The 15,737-nt window shown below is 52.7% G+C and overlaps 2 protein-coding genes across 2 annotated transcripts; both read left to right on the forward strand.

The window, feature by feature from the left end:
- The first annotated feature begins 1,940 nt into the window (after positions 1 to 1,940).
- On the forward strand, positions 1,941 to 4,867 carry ARF5 (ARF GTPase 5). The gene is made up of 6 exons (XM_002712085.6): positions 1,941 to 2,139; positions 2,669 to 2,749; positions 3,099 to 3,208; positions 3,684 to 3,755; positions 4,142 to 4,267; positions 4,362 to 4,867. The coding sequence occupies exons 1-6, from the start codon at positions 2,073 to 2,075 to the stop codon at positions 4,446 to 4,448; spliced, it is 543 nt and encodes a 180-aa protein (XP_002712131.1). The 5' UTR covers positions 1,941 to 2,072; the 3' UTR covers positions 4,449 to 4,867.
- A 3,110-nt stretch (positions 4,868 to 7,977) lies between these two features.
- On the forward strand, positions 7,978 to 15,246 carry FSCN3 (fascin actin-bundling protein 3). Its single transcript, NM_001171280.1, has 6 exons — positions 7,978 to 8,121; positions 9,074 to 9,770; positions 10,457 to 10,575; positions 13,023 to 13,182; positions 14,552 to 14,722; positions 15,041 to 15,246. Exons 1-6 carry the CDS (start codon positions 7,978 to 7,980, stop codon positions 15,244 to 15,246), a joined length of 1,497 nt encoding a protein of 498 aa, NP_001164751.1.
- The last annotated feature ends 491 nt before the right edge of the window (positions 15,247 to 15,737 follow it).

Genomic DNA, 15,737 nt, shown 5'->3' on the forward strand with positions numbered 1-15,737 from the left:
AATCTTTCTTTGAAAACATTAATCTCCTCCCATGACAGTGTGAAGAGGCTTTCATGGGGAAGAGGTGGTAATGACACAGGGCAGTGACAAAAGAGATGCAGAGAAAGAAGATTAAAGAGCTAAAGACCTGGAACTGATCGGACTTGGCGACCACCAGTTGTGTTATTACATTGGGCCTCTTTTAAATGTACTTTTCAACCTTGGAAAAGCCTTCTTAGGAATGTAAGTCATAAAAAACAGTCATGGGGCCAGTGCTGTGGCATAGTGGGCTAAGGCTCTACCTGCAGGGTCCCATATGCGTGCTGGTTCTAGTCCCAGCTGCTCCTCTTCTGATCTAGCTCTCTGCTATGGCCTGGGAAAGCAGTGGGGAAAAAAAAAAAATGGTCATGCACTCACTGATACCTGGTTCCCAAAGTCTGTTCTCATTACAGGTTCAAGGTCAAGCCAGGACAGCCCAGGGAGATCTAATCAGACCCAGCCTGCGCTGCACAAAGCCATCAGTTATATTATCTCCTGTTTGTTAGGACAACTATTAATTTTTTTTATTTTTTTTTATTTTTTTTATTTTTTTTATTTTTGACAGGCAGAGTGGACAGTGAGAGAGAGAGACAGAGAGAAAGGTCTTCCTTTGCCTTTGGTTCACCCTCCAATGGCCGCTGCTGCAGCCGGCGCACCGCGCTGATCCGATGGCAGGAGCCAGGATCCAGGTGCTTTTCCTGGTCTCCCATGGGGTGCAGGGCCCAAGCACCTGGGCCATCCTCCACTGCACTCCCTGGCCATAGCAGAGAGCTGGCCTGGAAGAGGGGCAACCGGGACAGAATCCGGCGCCCTGACCGGGACTAGAACCCGGTGTGCCGGCACCGCAAGGTGGAGGATTAGCCTATTGAGCCACGGCGCCGGCCAGGACAACTATTAATTAGGACAAATGCAAGTCTCCTTCTATAGAGAAAATGATAAGGATCATTGAAGCCAAATCCTGAAAACTAGAAGAACTGGGATTTGAACTACGCCCTGAAACAGTGCCGGAACATAGTAGACACCCAACAGCTGTTGAATGAGTGACTACATGGATGAAGGTTTCCTGGTTCCTAGCTCAGCTCCACTCTAGTCCATAAACCACTGATCACAAAAGTCCACTGGGAATGCAGAGGAGCCAAAACGCCTGCCCTTGCTCCGCTGAGCAACCTATCAGCCCAGTTCAACCCCAAAGCACCTGTCTGGCACTGACCCAGCCCCCACCACGGAAGAAGTTAATTAACTCCTAGCTTACTGTTGTCCTCAGATGCTAAAAACGAGAGGGAAAATTACATAGGAAGCTCTTAGGGTCTAGGGAGGCAAGGTCTTCACACAGCCCCCGGGGTGGGTGTGCATCCATAATCCAGGTCCGCAGATAGAGGCTGCCTGGTCCCAGAGGGCGAGGCGGTGTTCCGGGGGAGGGCTGTGGCGAAGGTGGAGTCCTCCAGTGGTCCCGGAGAGCCTGGCCAAGACCGGGACGCATCCACGGGTCCTACGGTCTGCGGAGGTGTGAAGCAGGTTTAAGGCCGGCGCTTGGGCAACTTCCTCGTCCACTCCCGTGCGCTCCTCCCACGGCTTCCAAACCACCTACTACGCGCAAAATCCCTCAGCGGGCGCCCGGAGTGGAGGGGGGGGGGGGGAATGCATAGAAAAGGCCGAAGCCCCCAGAGAGCGACACCGGTGCCCAGAGCGAGCTGGATGCAGCGATTCGAGGGTGGGCCGGAGGCCCGCGGTGGAGCGACCAAACCTTTCCCTATCGGCGCTCGGGCTGACAGCGCCACAGGCCTGACAGCGCGCTGGAAACACGCGAGCCCCAGGCCCGCGCGCCCCGGCCAGGCTGCGGAGCCCCGCTCGGGTTCGGTTCCTCCCGGAGTCGCGGGCTGGGGGCGGGGCCCGGCGGGGCGGGCCTGCGGTGACGTCGCGCGGGCCGGGACGCGCGGAGGCGGCGGCGGCGGCGGCGCCTCCTCCTGCTGCTGTTGAGCCCCATCCCCCCGCGGCCGGCCGGTTCCAGCCCGCACCCCGCGTCCGTGCCCGCGCCCCCGCCCCCGGGCCCCGCCATGGGCCTCACCGTGTCCGCGCTCTTTTCGCGGATCTTCGGGAAGAAGCAGATGCGGATCCTCATGGGTGAGGCAGATCGACCCAGCGGCCCGGACCAGGGCGCCGGCCGCGGCGCAGCCCTCCTGCCCCCGCGTCCCTGCAGCCCGGCCCACCTGGGTCTCTGACCCGGAGTCCTCCCCCACTGCCACCGCCTAACGCACTGGGGGCCCCTGCGCTCGAGCGGGTCCTGGCCTGCAGCGCCAGCCCCGAGGCCCGAGACCCCGAGCTGCCGGCCTGGGTGGGTGCTGCTCCCTCCGCCCCAGCCCGGCTGGGAAGAAGGGAGGATTCCGCCCTTGGAGACGACTTTTAAAAGGAGCGCGGCCTTCCTCGCATGTCCCTGGCCGCCCAGGCCTCTCACGCCCCCGGCCCACTTTGGGGGCAGGAGTTGGCGCACGCACCCCGACTGCCCTCCAGGCCCGAAGGTGGGGAGCGGCGCGCACCTGCAGGCGCTCGCGCCCTCCGCCCGTCACCGCCCGCTGGCCCGGGCTCTCGGCTCCCCGGTCTCTAGGGGGCCCCCTCGCTCCCGCCTCCATCCCTGTACTCTTCCCCGTTGCAGTTGGCTTGGATGCAGCCGGCAAGACCACAATCCTGTACAAACTCAAGTTGGGGGAGATTGTCACCACCATCCCCACCATAGGTGAGCGTGGGGGCGACGCGGGAGAGGCCGTGCCGGGCCTTCTCAGGGTCTGCTCATCTGGTGTCCTGCCTCGGGCCCTTATCTGGAGCTCACCCTGAAACCAAGCCGGCTACCTGAGAAGTGGGTCAGGGTGTCTCTGCGTGTGGGATGGTGTCGGGGCGGGGTGGTGACCCAGGCCCGCCCCCCACCCCCCGCCGCTTGACTGCTGGGTCCCTTGGGGTCCCGTTCCCTCGGGCCTTGTTCACTGATCGCCTTTTGGTTTTGTGTCCCTGCTGAGATCCAAGTAGTTCTAGTGAGTTTCTTCCTTTCAGAACTTTTTCTCGTATTTTTTTCCCCCAATGATCTGCAGGCTTCAATGTGGAAACAGTAGAATACAAGAATATCTGTTTCACAGTCTGGGACGTGGGAGGCCAGGACAAGATTCGGCCCCTGTGGCGGCACTACTTCCAGAACACTCAGGTGGAGTGGGCTGGGGGCGGGTGCGGGGTGGGTGGGCGAGTGGGAGTTGGAGAGACGGAGAAAGTCCGGGCTACGCCAGCGAGCTAGGAAGAGCCCCTTCCCCAGTTTGACCCGCTTGGACTGGCTAGCCGCAGCGCATCCATCCCAGTCTGCCTCATTCATTTTCTGAAACTTAGCCACCTGACACTTGTGCAGAGAGGCAGGGTTCCCCGGGGCCACGCTACGCGATCCCAGGGCCACACTGAGCGATCCCACTCCCATCGCGGGTCGGTGCCTGGGACAGAAGCTGGATCCTTTGCAGTGCTGCCACTAGTTTATGTCAGGATTTGTGCGGGGCGGAAGTTACTAGTTGCTGAGAAGGGTTGACAGAGGTGGGTTGGGAGAAAGGGCCAGACCAAGGAGGAAGGGCCAGACCAGACTCCAGGTGGGACTGAGTGCGTTCCCTCCCTCTCCTGCTCTCTGCCCCGCCCCTCAGGGCCTCATCTTCGTGGTGGACAGTAATGACCGGGAGCGGGTACAGGAATCGGCGGATGAGCTTCAGAAGATGGTGAGGATCCGGGGTCCCTGAGCCCCCCAGCTTGGGGACACAGATGCCTGTGTTAGTGTGGAAGTCAGGAGTGCCCGGTGGAGCTGTCCGGGGTAGTGGGGGGTGGGGGAGGGAGGGCCAGGAACCCGACTTTCTTTTTATGCGCTCCGATATGTTGTGTGTCTTACCAGGTTCGGGATAAGGCTGACTTACCTGAGTCCCATGCCTTTACACCCAGCCCTGAGGAGAGGGTGGGGAAAGAGGGCTTCTAAGCGTCCCCTTATGCTCTTGCTCTTTCCATTTGGAATCATACGATAGTATGTTTTTCCCGCAAAGAGGGCAGGAGGGAAGAGAGAGCTTGGGGCCCCCACGGGCCCACGGGTTCCTCCTCTGTCCTCTGCTCTCAGCTACAAGAAGATGAGCTGCGGGACGCCGTGCTGCTGGTGTTTGCCAATAAGCAGGACATGCCCAATGCCATGCCCGTGAGCGAGCTCACCGACAAGCTGGGGCTCCAGCACTTGCGAAGCCGCACGGTGAGAGCCCAACCCCCTTGCTCCACATCCTGCCCGTCCCTGGGGCGTCACAGGCACCCTGCCGCTGACCTCTCTCCTTTCTTCCCCCTTACAGTGGTACGTGCAGGCCACCTGTGCCACCCAGGGCACGGGCCTGTATGATGGGCTGGACTGGCTGTCTCATGAGCTGTCGAAGCGCTAACCAGCCAGGGGCAGGCCCCTGCTTCCCGGAAGCTCCCGCGTGCATCCCGGGGGTGACCAGACGCCCGGACTCCTCAGGCAGTGCCCTTCCCTCCTTCTTTCCTCCCCCACAGACACAGGCCCCTTGTTCCTGCTCCTGCCTGCATGTTCTCTCTGTCGTGGAGCCTGGAGCCTCGCTCTCCGGGCACAGAGGGGTCCCCTCTCCTGCCTGCTCGGGCCTGGGGAAGAGCTTCCTGGCCAAGGCCCCCTCTTCCAAAGGAGGAGCAGGGATCTGGGTTTACTTTTGTTTTTTGTTTGTTTGTTTTGTTTTGTTTCTGTTTCGGGTGTACCCTTGGGGCCAGGTTGGGGGGAAGGTGAGGGCTCCGGGTGGTGCTATGGTGTGGCACTGGATATTGAGTAATAAATTTGCTGTGGTTTGTACGTGGTGTCGTCTGTAGTCTAGGAGCAGGAGCTGGGTTACTGGGTGCAAAGAGACCTCAAAGGAGTTTCAAAGCCACAACAACCCCCGTATACCCACACACCCTTGTCTGACCTAACTTCTCTCCCCTTATTCTTGGACAGGAATACTGTAGGGTATTGAGTGGAGGAAATCTCATTGCCTCTCCAATACCCAGAAGCCTTTGCTGAGGGCACGAAGATCTGCCTTCATGGTTGCTTAAAACACATACCTCTACTTCCTGTCCTTCTGCTAGCTACTTAGAATGGTAGTTCTTTCTTTCTTTCTTTCTTTCTTTATTTATTTATTTGACAGGTAGAGCTATAGACAGTGAGAGAGAGAAAGGTTTTCCTTCCGTTGGTTCACTCCCCAAATGGCTGCTACGGCCGGCGCTGTGCTGATCCCAAGCTGGGAGCCAGGTGCTTCTTCCCAGTCTCCCATGTGGGTACAGGGGCCCAAGCACTTGGGCCATCCTCCACTGCCCTCCCAGGCCGCAGCAGAGAGCTGGACTGGAAGAGGAGCAACCAGGACTAGAACTCAGCGCCCATATGGGATGCTGGAGCCGCAGGCGGAGGATTAACCAAGTGAGCCACAGCACTGGCCACAGAACGGTAGTTCTTAATGACTGCTTTTTTGCACATTAAACTTGAGGGGAAGAAAATGTGCATTAAATACACAGGTCCTGAAGCACACCTCAGAAAAGGGGATTTGTCAGGACTGGTATGAGACCCAACAACAACATGAATCTCTTTTTCTTTCTTTCTTTTCTTTTCTCTTTCTTTTCTTTTTTCTTTTTAATTTGAGAGGCAGATTTACAAACAGACAGGGAGAAACTTAGAGAGAAGTCTTCCCATCTGATGGTTCACTCCCCAAATGGACACAATGGCTGGAGCTGGACCAGTCTGAAGCCAGGAGCTTCTTTCAGGTCTCCCACGCAGGTGCAGGGGCCCAAGGACTTGGAGCATCTTCTACTGCCTTCCCAGGCCATCAACAGAGACTTGGATTAGAAGTGCAGCAGCCAGGACATGAACGAGCACCCATTTAGGATGTTGGCACTGCAGGGGGAGGCTTAGCCTACTATGCCACAATACCAGCCCAGAAAACATGAATCTTAAAAATTACTCAAGAGGGGGCTGGTGTACAGCAGGTTAAACCACCAGCTGCAGTGCTGGGATCCCATATGAGCAACCAGTTCAAGTCCCAGCTTCTCCACTTCCAATCCAGCTCTCTGCTAATGCACCTGGGAAAAGCAGTAGAAGACAGCCCAACTGCTTGGGCTCCTGCCTCCCACATGGGAGAAGCAGAGGGAGTTCCACATTCCTGGCTTTGGCTCACTCTGGCCCAGCCTTGGCTGTTGTGGCCATTTGGGGTGTGGACCAGTGAATGGAAGATAACTGTGTGTGTGTGTGCACACGCGCGTGCACGCATGTGTGTGTGTGTGTATCTCCATCTCTCACTGTGACTCTGCCTTTCAAATAAATCTTTTTAAAGAAATTACCCAAGGAGGAGTGTTCTGTGTGTCCACAATTTCAGCTTGTTGCTACATAGACCCTGGGAGGCAATAGTGATGGCTCAAATAGTTGAGTCCCTGAATTGAGGAAACCTGAATTGAGTTCATTGTTCCTGGCTTCAGCCTGGCCCTGTCCTAGTTGTGAGCATTTGGAGGATGAACCATGCATCACATATGGGAGTGCTGGTTTGAGTCCTGTTACTCTGCTTCCAGTCCAGCTTCCTGCCAATGTGCCTGGGAACACAACAGATGACGGCCAAGTACTTGGGTCCATGCCATCCGCATGGGAGACCTAGATGGAGTTCTAGGTTCATGGCTTCAGCCTGGTCCAGCAAAAACTGTTGTGGACATCTGGAGAATGAAGCAGCAGGTGGAAGATAAGTCTCTCTCACTGACTCTCCTTCTCTGTCACTCTGCCTTTCAAATAAATAAATAAAGCTTTTTAGAAAGGTTCATGCCAAGTGTATTTTTTAAATGTAAAAAAAAATGTAATTACCCAGATGATTCTGGCACTACTAGTCTGTTAGCCTTCTTTTACAAAATACTGGTGGCACCTGGGGATTGCAGGGCCCCTGCTGCACGCCTCTGGGACTTTCTACCTGGGGAGACTCCCAGCTATGGTGAAAGGGAAAGCGATCACAAGGAACCAGCGTTGTGGGCTGTTCTCCAAATGGGGTTGGCTCTATCCGTTTCCCATTGACTCTCAGCAAACTTAAACCCATCATCTCCACCACCATTTCTTTTTTGCCTTCCTCTCTTCTGCCTTCCTGGTATCCGTTTCCCCAAGTTCTGGACTGGGTTCCCTTTGTGAGCTTTGCAGGGGGAAGAGTTCCAGAAGCAATTACACATGGGCTACGTGGGCGAGGAAAGGCAGGCAGCTCCGGCTGTCCAGCGGGTGCCTGTCCTGCCCAGCAGCAGTGCCTCTGGGCCTGGGGAGGAGGGTCTTCTCGCCACCAAGGCCCTCACCCTGATCCTGAGCCAGCCCTCTCATCAGCCTGAACACTTCAATCCTCCAGCTAGGGTTTCCCCACTCTCCACAAAGCGACTTCTGAGACATTTTAACCTCATCCCCTCAAGGGCCATAATGGCTGATAGATATTTCCTGGATATCTTGAATTTTAAAAAATACTTGAGCTACAAAGGAGCCAACAGAACCCACTTCTTAGGGAGGAAAGAGGTTGATTTCTATCCTGCTATCAACAGGAGAAAGAGGTAAGGAAAAGGAGGGACCCGCCTAGTGTCACAGGTTACAGTTCTCATTCATGGTCTTAGCTCAGCCTACCTCAGTGCCCAGAGTGGCATAGGGAGACGAATACTGGAGGCTCTGGACCCTGTTTCCCTGGGTCATGGACTGATGTTGCTGGACCAGCACCTTTTCTTGGGACAAGAGGCAGCCCTCACAGTCACAATGCCCCCGGGTCACAGAGGTGCCAGGCCCCAGGCCAGCCCCTGGTTGGGAAGTTCCCCCTGGGGACGTCTTCTGGTGGGTACTCTAGGCCTTATTGCAGGCCCTATGGCCTGTGAAACCTCAACACTGGGGGGAAGGGTGGGCTGGACAGCGTCATCACCCGTGGGGCTGGCCCCATGGATAAGGTGGAGTGGATACACAGACACCCCAAGGCCGAGGACCTAAGGGTTGGGCTCATCAACTGGGCAGGAACTTACCTCACCTATGAGGCTTACAAGAACTCAGTTACTGCTACTGCGAAGACTTTGGGCAGGCGACAGGTAACAAGATGAACTTGGAACCGGAACCAATTTTTGGCATGGCCAAGCTCTCCCGTGTGTGTGTGTGTGTGTGTGAGTGTGAGTGTGAGTGTGTGTGTGGCAGTGGAGCTACACTCACAACCTGATCATTTTCCTTGCCTCTGCCACTGTCAGCCCAAGACCTTTCTCTTCCAGGCTTTGGCTCACAAGTCTCCATTGCTTGAACTGCCCTCTATAAACCTATCTATTCCACAGAGGAAGCCTCAACCTTGGCCTTGCTGCCTTGTCCTGCTCTGGCTGCTCCCTACCCTGCACCCCAGCACAGGGCGGCTTTGTCATCACAGAGAGATGGAGAGCCGAGGCTAGAAGGCAGAACTGTGGGCACCTGGGGAAAGTTGGACCAGGGGAGTCAGTGCAAGGCCTATGTTGAGCTTTGAGAATGGGTTCCTTCTAGAGGCCCTAGGCCCCTCTGGGATGGTTTCAGAGTAAGGCAGGAGAGAGTCCTCTTGTTCCTAACAAGGTTGACCACAGCTAAACCAGTTACATCCCGACTATCTGATGCTCCCATCTTCATGCCTGGAGCCTGGGGCCCTGCCTCTTAGAGCTTAGGTCTGCTCCAGCCAAGTTGGCTTGGTGGCCCTTGGAGATGGATTGATTGGCTGAGCCTGCAATCCAAGGCAGCAATGGGAGGAAAAGCGACTCAAGCCAGAACATTTCTTAGAAAATGAGGTATCAAAGGGCAGGGGTGGGGGGTGGGGGCTGGCCTGTTAGCTGGAAGAGGTGAGCACCCAAAACCTCTCCCTATGTCTCCAGTGGTGGAGAGGCCCAGAGACCTTTTGACCCCTCTCTTGGTTGGGAGACCCCAGGGCTGATGTGGAAGGGAAGGCAATTGGCCCGGGTGAGGGTGGCAGGGTTCCTCGGTGCAGTCACGGGGCAACACTGATTTTCCTCTTCTCCCCCACAATGGCCCCAGACCTGGGAGCTCCTGGTGAGCAATGAGCACGAGACACAGGCCGTGGTACGCCTGAAGAGCTTGCAGGGCCTCTACCTGCTGTGTGAGACAGACGGCACTGTGTGCCATGGCCGGCCGAGGAGCAGCCACCATGGCTGCTTCCTACTGCGCTTCCACCGGAACGGCAAGTGGACCCTCCAGTGCATCATCTCTGGCCGCTACCTGGAGTCCAACGGCGAGGACGTGTTCTGCAACTCCCGGGTCCTCTCGGCATACCACATGTGGACACCCCGGCCAGCTCTGCATGTCCACGTGATCCTCTACAACCCCACCAGCAACACCTATGCCCGGGCTGACCCTACAGTGGGCCGCATCTGGGTGGATGCAACAATCCCTTGCCTGGAGGAATGTGGGTTCCTCTTGCATTTCCAAGAGGGATGCTACCACTTGGAGACATCGACACACCACTTCTTGTCCCACGTAGACCGCCTAGTCACCCAGCCCTCGTCGCAGACAGCTTTTCACATGCAAGTGCGCCCTGGAGGCCTTGTAGCCCTGTGTGATGGAGAAGGAGGCACGTTATACCCACAGGGCACGCATCTGCTTCTAGGACTGGGCTCCAATCCCCTGAGGGGCGAGGAGTGGTTCATCCTACAGCGCTGCCCAGCCTGGGTCAGCCTCAGATCAAAGACTCGAAGGTTCATCTCAGTCATCTATGGCAAGTTCTGGGCCCAGCACAGCCACAGAGGGAGGGAGGGCCAGTTGTAGAGAAGAGAAAAGTGTGTCTGGGATCATCAAGGATTTCTAAACCTACTACTAAAGAGAATCCTAGGGTTCACAGGGGAGAAAGATAGAAAAGTGGGGATATGGAGGGCCAGCATCATGGTGTAGTATGTAGTAGTCACTGCCTGTGATGCCAGCATCCTATATGGGCACCGATTCCATTCCCAGTTCCTCTATTCCCAATCCAACTCCCTGCTGGTGGCTTTGGAAGGGCAGCAAAAGATGGCCCAAGTCCTTGGACCCATGCACCCATGTCGGAGACCCAGAAGAAGCTCTTGGCTTCTGGCTTTGGCCTGGACCAGCCCCAGCCATTGTGGCCAAGTGGGGAGTGAATCAGCAGATGGAAGATTCTCTCTCTCTCTCTCTCTCTCTCTGTGTGTGTGTGTGTGTATAACTCTGACTTTCAAATAAATAATTTAATTTAGAAAAAAAAAAAAGCAGTAGGGATACAGGCTTTAGGGGAAAGCAGCCTGGGTCTTCCCCAGATTACTATGGTCCAATACATTTGAAGAAGGTTGAGGAAGGAAAGGAAAGGAGTCCCAGGGAAGAAGCATGGAGGATGGGCTGGAACTGAGGGCGAGGACAGACTCGGGCTCGCTCTGACGTGTGCTTGCTCTCCAGATGCTGAGGTGTGTGCTGCCTCTGAGCGCTTGACCTCAATGTCCTTGTTCCAGTTTGAATGTGACAGCGAGAGCCCCACCTTGCAGCTTCGTTCAGCCAATGGCTACTACCTAGCCCAGGTGAGACCTTGGCCTTCTGTGCAAGAGAAACCTTAAGCTCTGAGCTCTCCCTCTCCAGACATACTTTCTCCTTCTTCAAGGGTAGGAGATTAGATAATGAGGTGAGCTGTGGAGGTCCTTGTCCAAAACCCTCCATTGTCACCCAGTGGCCTCATACTTTAAAAAAAAAAAAAAAAAAAAACTATTGAAGCCTGTAATTTAGATACATTATGTTTTTTATAATACACATATATTATACATTAATTATGTACAGTTGGCCCTCTGTATTTGTGGACTCCATATTGGTGGGTTCAACCATTGTGCATTCAAAATGTTAGCTAGCCTGTGATGGTTCTGCCCGTACTGAACAGGTACAGGCTTTTATTCTTATAATTATTCCCTAAACAATGCAGTATAGAGCCGGCGCCGTGGCTCAATAGGCTAATCCTCCACCTTGCGGCGCCGGCACACTGGGTTCTAGTCCCGGTTGGGGCGCCGGATTCTGTCCCGGTTGCCCCTCTTCCAGGCCAGCTCTCTGCTATGGCCAGGGAGTGCAGTGGAGGATGGCCCAGGTGCTTGGGCCCTGCACCCCATGGGAGACCAGGAAAAACACCTGGATCCTGGATCCTGCCATCGGATCAGCGCGGTGCGCCGGCTGCAGCGGCGGCCATTGGAAGGTGAACCAACGGCAAAAAGGAAGACCTTTCTCTCTCTGTCTCTCTCTCTCACTGTCCACTCTGCCTGTCAAAAATTAAAAAAAAAAAAAACAATGCAGTATAACAACCATTTCCATAGCATTCACATCGTATATGGTGCTATAAATAATCTGCAGAGGATAAAGTACAGTGGAGAACATGCGGATTATGTGCAAACACTACTCCATTTTATCCAAGGGACTTGAGCATCCATGGATTTTGATATCCATGGGGTAGTGGAGTGTGGGGTTCTGGAACCAATGTTTTATGGATATCAGGGGATGACTGTATGTTGTAAAGATACTATGTATATACTATGTATGGCAATTGTATGCATATAGTGCACCCTTTTACGTGTGAAATTGAGTGCATTTTGACAAATGCATACACTCATGCAACCATGCCACAAGCAGACCAACTTACAAAATGTTTCCGTCTCCACAGAAATTCCTTCTTGCCCATTTATAATCAGTTTTCCTCCATCTCTGATTCCCTGCTATCACTAATCTGTGTTCTGTCTGATGGATTACATCAGTCCACTCTAGAATTTCAGATACATGGAATCACAGGGTATGGACAGTATTAATGCTTCTTTTGCTTAGTATAATGCTTTTAAGATGCATCCTTGACATTGTATGTATCAGTGTTTATTCCTTTTCATTGATGAGTAGTGTTCTAAAATACTTACTATTATGTATACCAGTGTTCATATAATACTTAAGTATTATAATGCCCTTTTTAAACATAAACAATATTTATCCATTGACTTACTGATCAACATCTGGGTTTTTTGTGCTATTGCTATGAATAAAGTTTTATTATGAATAAAGTTGTTATGAACATTCATGTACAAGTCTTTTTGTTAGTCTATATTTTCCTTTACCTTTGGTGAATACCAAGGGGTAGAATTCCTAGGTCATATGTTAGATGTGAGTTTAACGTTATAATAAAATGTCAGTTTTCTAAAGTGACTATATAATTTTATGCTCTTGCCAGTGATATATGAGGGTTCTAATTGCTCCTTGTCTTCCCCTACACTTGTCATGGTATGTATTTTTAATGTTAGTCACTCTAATGGATATATATGATTGTATCTTACTGTAACTTTAATTTGCATTTATCTTGTCTTTTGTCATTTTTAGTAGCTTTTCATGAGCTTTTTTGGCTCTTCATATATTTTCTCTTGTAAGATGTCTGTCCAAATCTTTTCCCCATTTGTCACTGAGTTGTTTGTCTTATGATTGATTAGTTCCTTGTATGTTCTAAGTTCAAGTCCTTTACCAAATACATGCCTGGTAAACATTCTTTCCCAGTGTGTATGTGTGTGTGTGTGTGTGTGTGTGATTGTGTTGCATTTTCACCTGCTTAATGGTGTCTTTTGAGAAGCAAATTTTTAGTTTCAGAAGTCCAATTTGTCCATTTTTTTAAATGGTTACTACTTTTTTTTATCCCAAGAAATCATTGCCTACAACAAAGTTGTGAAGAATTTCTGTTTTCTTCTAGATGGTTTATGATTTAGCTTATACTTGTATGTTTATGATCCATTTCAAAATTATCTTGTGGTCAGGGCTAAGGTTCATTTCTCTCCATAATAAGCTGGACTCAGGGGAAGTAGGAAGCTGAGGCCTAAGAACATTCTCCAAAAATGATCAGAAAGCATAAAGCACATTCTTGAAGAATGAACAAGATGGGGAGGTGGGATGTGGAGAGAAGCTCTAATAATGAAAATGACGGGGAGAAAGATGAGGAAGTCAATCTTCATTCCTCTTCCAGAGGCGCCACAGGACAGTGATGGCTGATGGGCACCCAATGGAGTCGGACACTTTCTTCCGTGTGCACTGGAACTGCGGCAAGATCATCCTGCAGTCCTCCAACGGGCGCTTCCTGGGCATTGCAGCCAATGGCCTTCTGATGGCCAATGCCACTATCCCAGGTGAGCCAAGTCAGGGACGCTTTCAGAGGGGGCTGAAATAAGGGTTTAAGAAAAAAAGAAAGAAAGAAAAACGGGGCCAGGGTTGTGGTGTAGCAGGTTAAGCTGCTTGCTGCCTGCAGCACTGGCATACCGTATGGGTGCCAGTTCGAATCCTGGCTGCCCCACTTTCAATCCAGCTCCCTGCCAATGCACTGGGAAATCAGGAGAGGATGGGACAACTGCTTGAGCCCCTGCACCCAGATGGGAGACCCAGAAGAAGCTCCTGGCTCCTGGCTTCGACCTGGCTCAGCCCTGGCCATTGTGGCCATTAGAGGAGTGAACTGGCGATGACGGATCTCTTTTTCTCTCTGTCTCTCCCTCTCTCTGTAACTCTGCCTTTCAAATAAAATAAAATAAATATTAAAAAAAGAGAGAGAGAGTCAGAAGATTTGGGTTTGTGTACTTGCTCTCTCCTTGAGCAAACTACCTCTTTAAGCCTCAGTTTCACTGTCGGGAGAACTAGAGATATCTGCCCCACTACTTCATGGAGTTGTTACATGGATTAAGGAGATTAACACATCACAAAAGATTTAATATTACTGAAATGTCATGTGCCCCCCACTGTGTTAAGTGCTCTCACAAATGTCTCACAAGCAGTTAGTATAAGACCTGGAGTATAGCAAATGTTCATTAAATGTTAAAATGTTAGGGGTCCGGTGCTATGGCTCACTTGGTGCCGGGTTCTAGTCCTGGTTGCTCCTCTTCCAGTCCAGCTCTCTGCTGTGGCCCAGGAAGGCAGTGGAGGATGGCCCAGGTGCTTGGGCCCTGCACCCACATGGGAGAACAGGAGGAAGCACCTGGCTCCTGGCTTTGGATTGGCGTAGCACCAGCCATAGTGGCCATTTGGGGGTGAACCAAAGAAGAAAAACCTTTCTCTCTGTCTCTCTCTCTCTCACTGTCTAACTCTATCTGTCAAATAAATCAATTTTAAAAAAGTTAAAATGTTAGGGTGGGCCTAGGGTTTAATGGTTAAGATCCCACAACCCATACCAGAATGCAACACCTGACTCTGCTCCTGACTCCAGCTTCCTGGTAATGCAGACCTGGGGAGGCAGGGGTGATGGCTCCAGTAACTGGGTTACTGCCACCCATGTTTTGGGAGACCTGGATTGAATTCCTGGCACTCTGTAGGTATTTGAACAGTGAACTAGCAGATGGGATCCATCTCTCTCTCTCTCTCTCTCTCTCTCTCTGCCTCTAAAAAAATTAGTACACAACTCTTTGCGTATTAAGAAAAGTTAGAATCTTGACAACACCCTTCTGCAATGAGTGTTCTTCCTCCTGCTTGCTTCTGGAGAATACCTCAATAATCCCTTCCAATTCCTTTCAGGCCCAAACGAGGAACTGGCCATTCGATTTACCAACCGGCCTTTCCTGGTGTTGCGAGGTCGGTACGGGTACGTGGGCTCCTCGCCGGAGCACGACCTCTTGCAGTGCAATCTGGACCAGCCCGACTGCATTCACCTCCTCCCCTGCCGCCACGGCATCTACCACTTCCAGGGTGAGTGGCTCCCCTTCCCCTCACAGTGCAGCCCTGTCTTAGCCCCAGCTCACACTTCAGGGCCTGCTCATCTTACATCATAAAAGGGAAAACAAGATTGGTGCTTGTTCTCACATCTCAAGACCCCAGAGTGGGTGGACAGGACAGAAACTACTGGAATCCCTTCTGGCCCCACTGTGTCTCCACAGAGGGCTGTACCGGCACAGGCAGGGGTGGGGGCCCCGGGAGGGTGGCATGGCTCCAGGAGGCCCCTGGGAGTCAGGACTGCTGGAGGACAGCCCACCAAGCAGCCCACCAACCCGAGCTCCTCTCTCCCAGCACAAGGTGGTTCCTTCTGGTCAATCACATCCTTTGGCACCTTTCGCCCCTGGGGAAAGTTTGCCCTCAACTTCTGTATAGAGCTTCAGGGAAGCAACTTGCTCACCGTGCTGGCACCCAACGGCTTCTACATGCGAGCTGATCGAAGCGGCACCCTACTGGCAGACAGCGAAGATATTACCAAAGAGTGTATCTGGGAATTTTAGGTAAGGGAGTGCGGGGAAAGCCCCGGGGGTGGGGGCAGAGGGTGGGAGAGGAGCTGAGGGTGAGAGAAAGGAGGTGGGTGGGGAGGCCTGTTGTGGGAAGACCAAAATGCAAAATGCACTCCTGCACGGATTTTTGTTTTACTGCCTCACCAACAACTGTTTCCTGACTTGGTCACTGCAAGTCCATGGAGGTCTTTGTGGACGCCCCAACTTGAACTTGGCTTCAGAAAGAAGTCAGATCTAGGTTTCTCCCTGTGTTGCCACACTGACTTATGTGCTTGCGAGCAAGCATGGTGGAGATAGGGTGAGGTGTGCTTGGGTATCTCTGTCTCCACTGATGCAGAATTTTACCTTGTTTGTAAGTAACATGGCTTGCTTTGAGGGTATGTAGCTGGGGGTGGAAGATATGTGCTTTCTATTCTACACACTTTGAATCCCTACCTTCCCTGGGCTACAGTTGGCTCTCAGATTCTCACCTCCAACCCTGACCC

This window comes from Oryctolagus cuniculus, chromosome 3 (genome assembly GCF_051225735.1).
Source record: "Oryctolagus cuniculus isolate XC-2025 breed Fujian yellow rabbit chromosome 3, ASM5122573v1, whole genome shotgun sequence".
In the NCBI taxonomy this organism is placed as follows: domain Eukaryota; kingdom Metazoa; phylum Chordata; class Mammalia; order Lagomorpha; family Leporidae; genus Oryctolagus; species Oryctolagus cuniculus.

What these genes read in the sequence shown, in the direction of transcription:
- FSCN3 (NM_001171280.1), top strand. Translation starts at nt 7,978, where the DNA reads ATGGATAAGGTGGAGTGGATACACAGACACCCCAAGGCCGAGGACCTA. An exon ending in ATGGCTACTACCTAGCCCAG is followed by an intron (nt 10,576 to 13,022) that starts GTGAGACCTTGG and finishes TTCCTCTTCCAG; the next exon opens with AGGCGCCACAGGACAGTGAT. An exon ending in CGGCATCTACCACTTCCAGG is followed by an intron (nt 14,723 to 15,040) that starts GTGAGTGGCTCC and finishes CCTCTCTCCCAG; the next exon opens with CACAAGGTGGTTCCTTCTGG.
- ARF5 (XM_002712085.6), top strand. Translation starts at nt 2,073, where the DNA reads ATGGGCCTCACCGTGTCCGCGCTCTTTTCGCGGATCTTCGGGAAGAAG. An exon ending in GCAGATGCGGATCCTCATGG is followed by an intron (nt 2,140 to 2,668) that starts GTGAGGCAGATC and finishes TCCCCGTTGCAG; the next exon opens with TTGGCTTGGATGCAGCCGGC. An exon ending in CGGATGAGCTTCAGAAGATG is followed by an intron (nt 3,756 to 4,141) that starts GTGAGGATCCGG and finishes CTCTGCTCTCAG; the next exon opens with CTACAAGAAGATGAGCTGCG.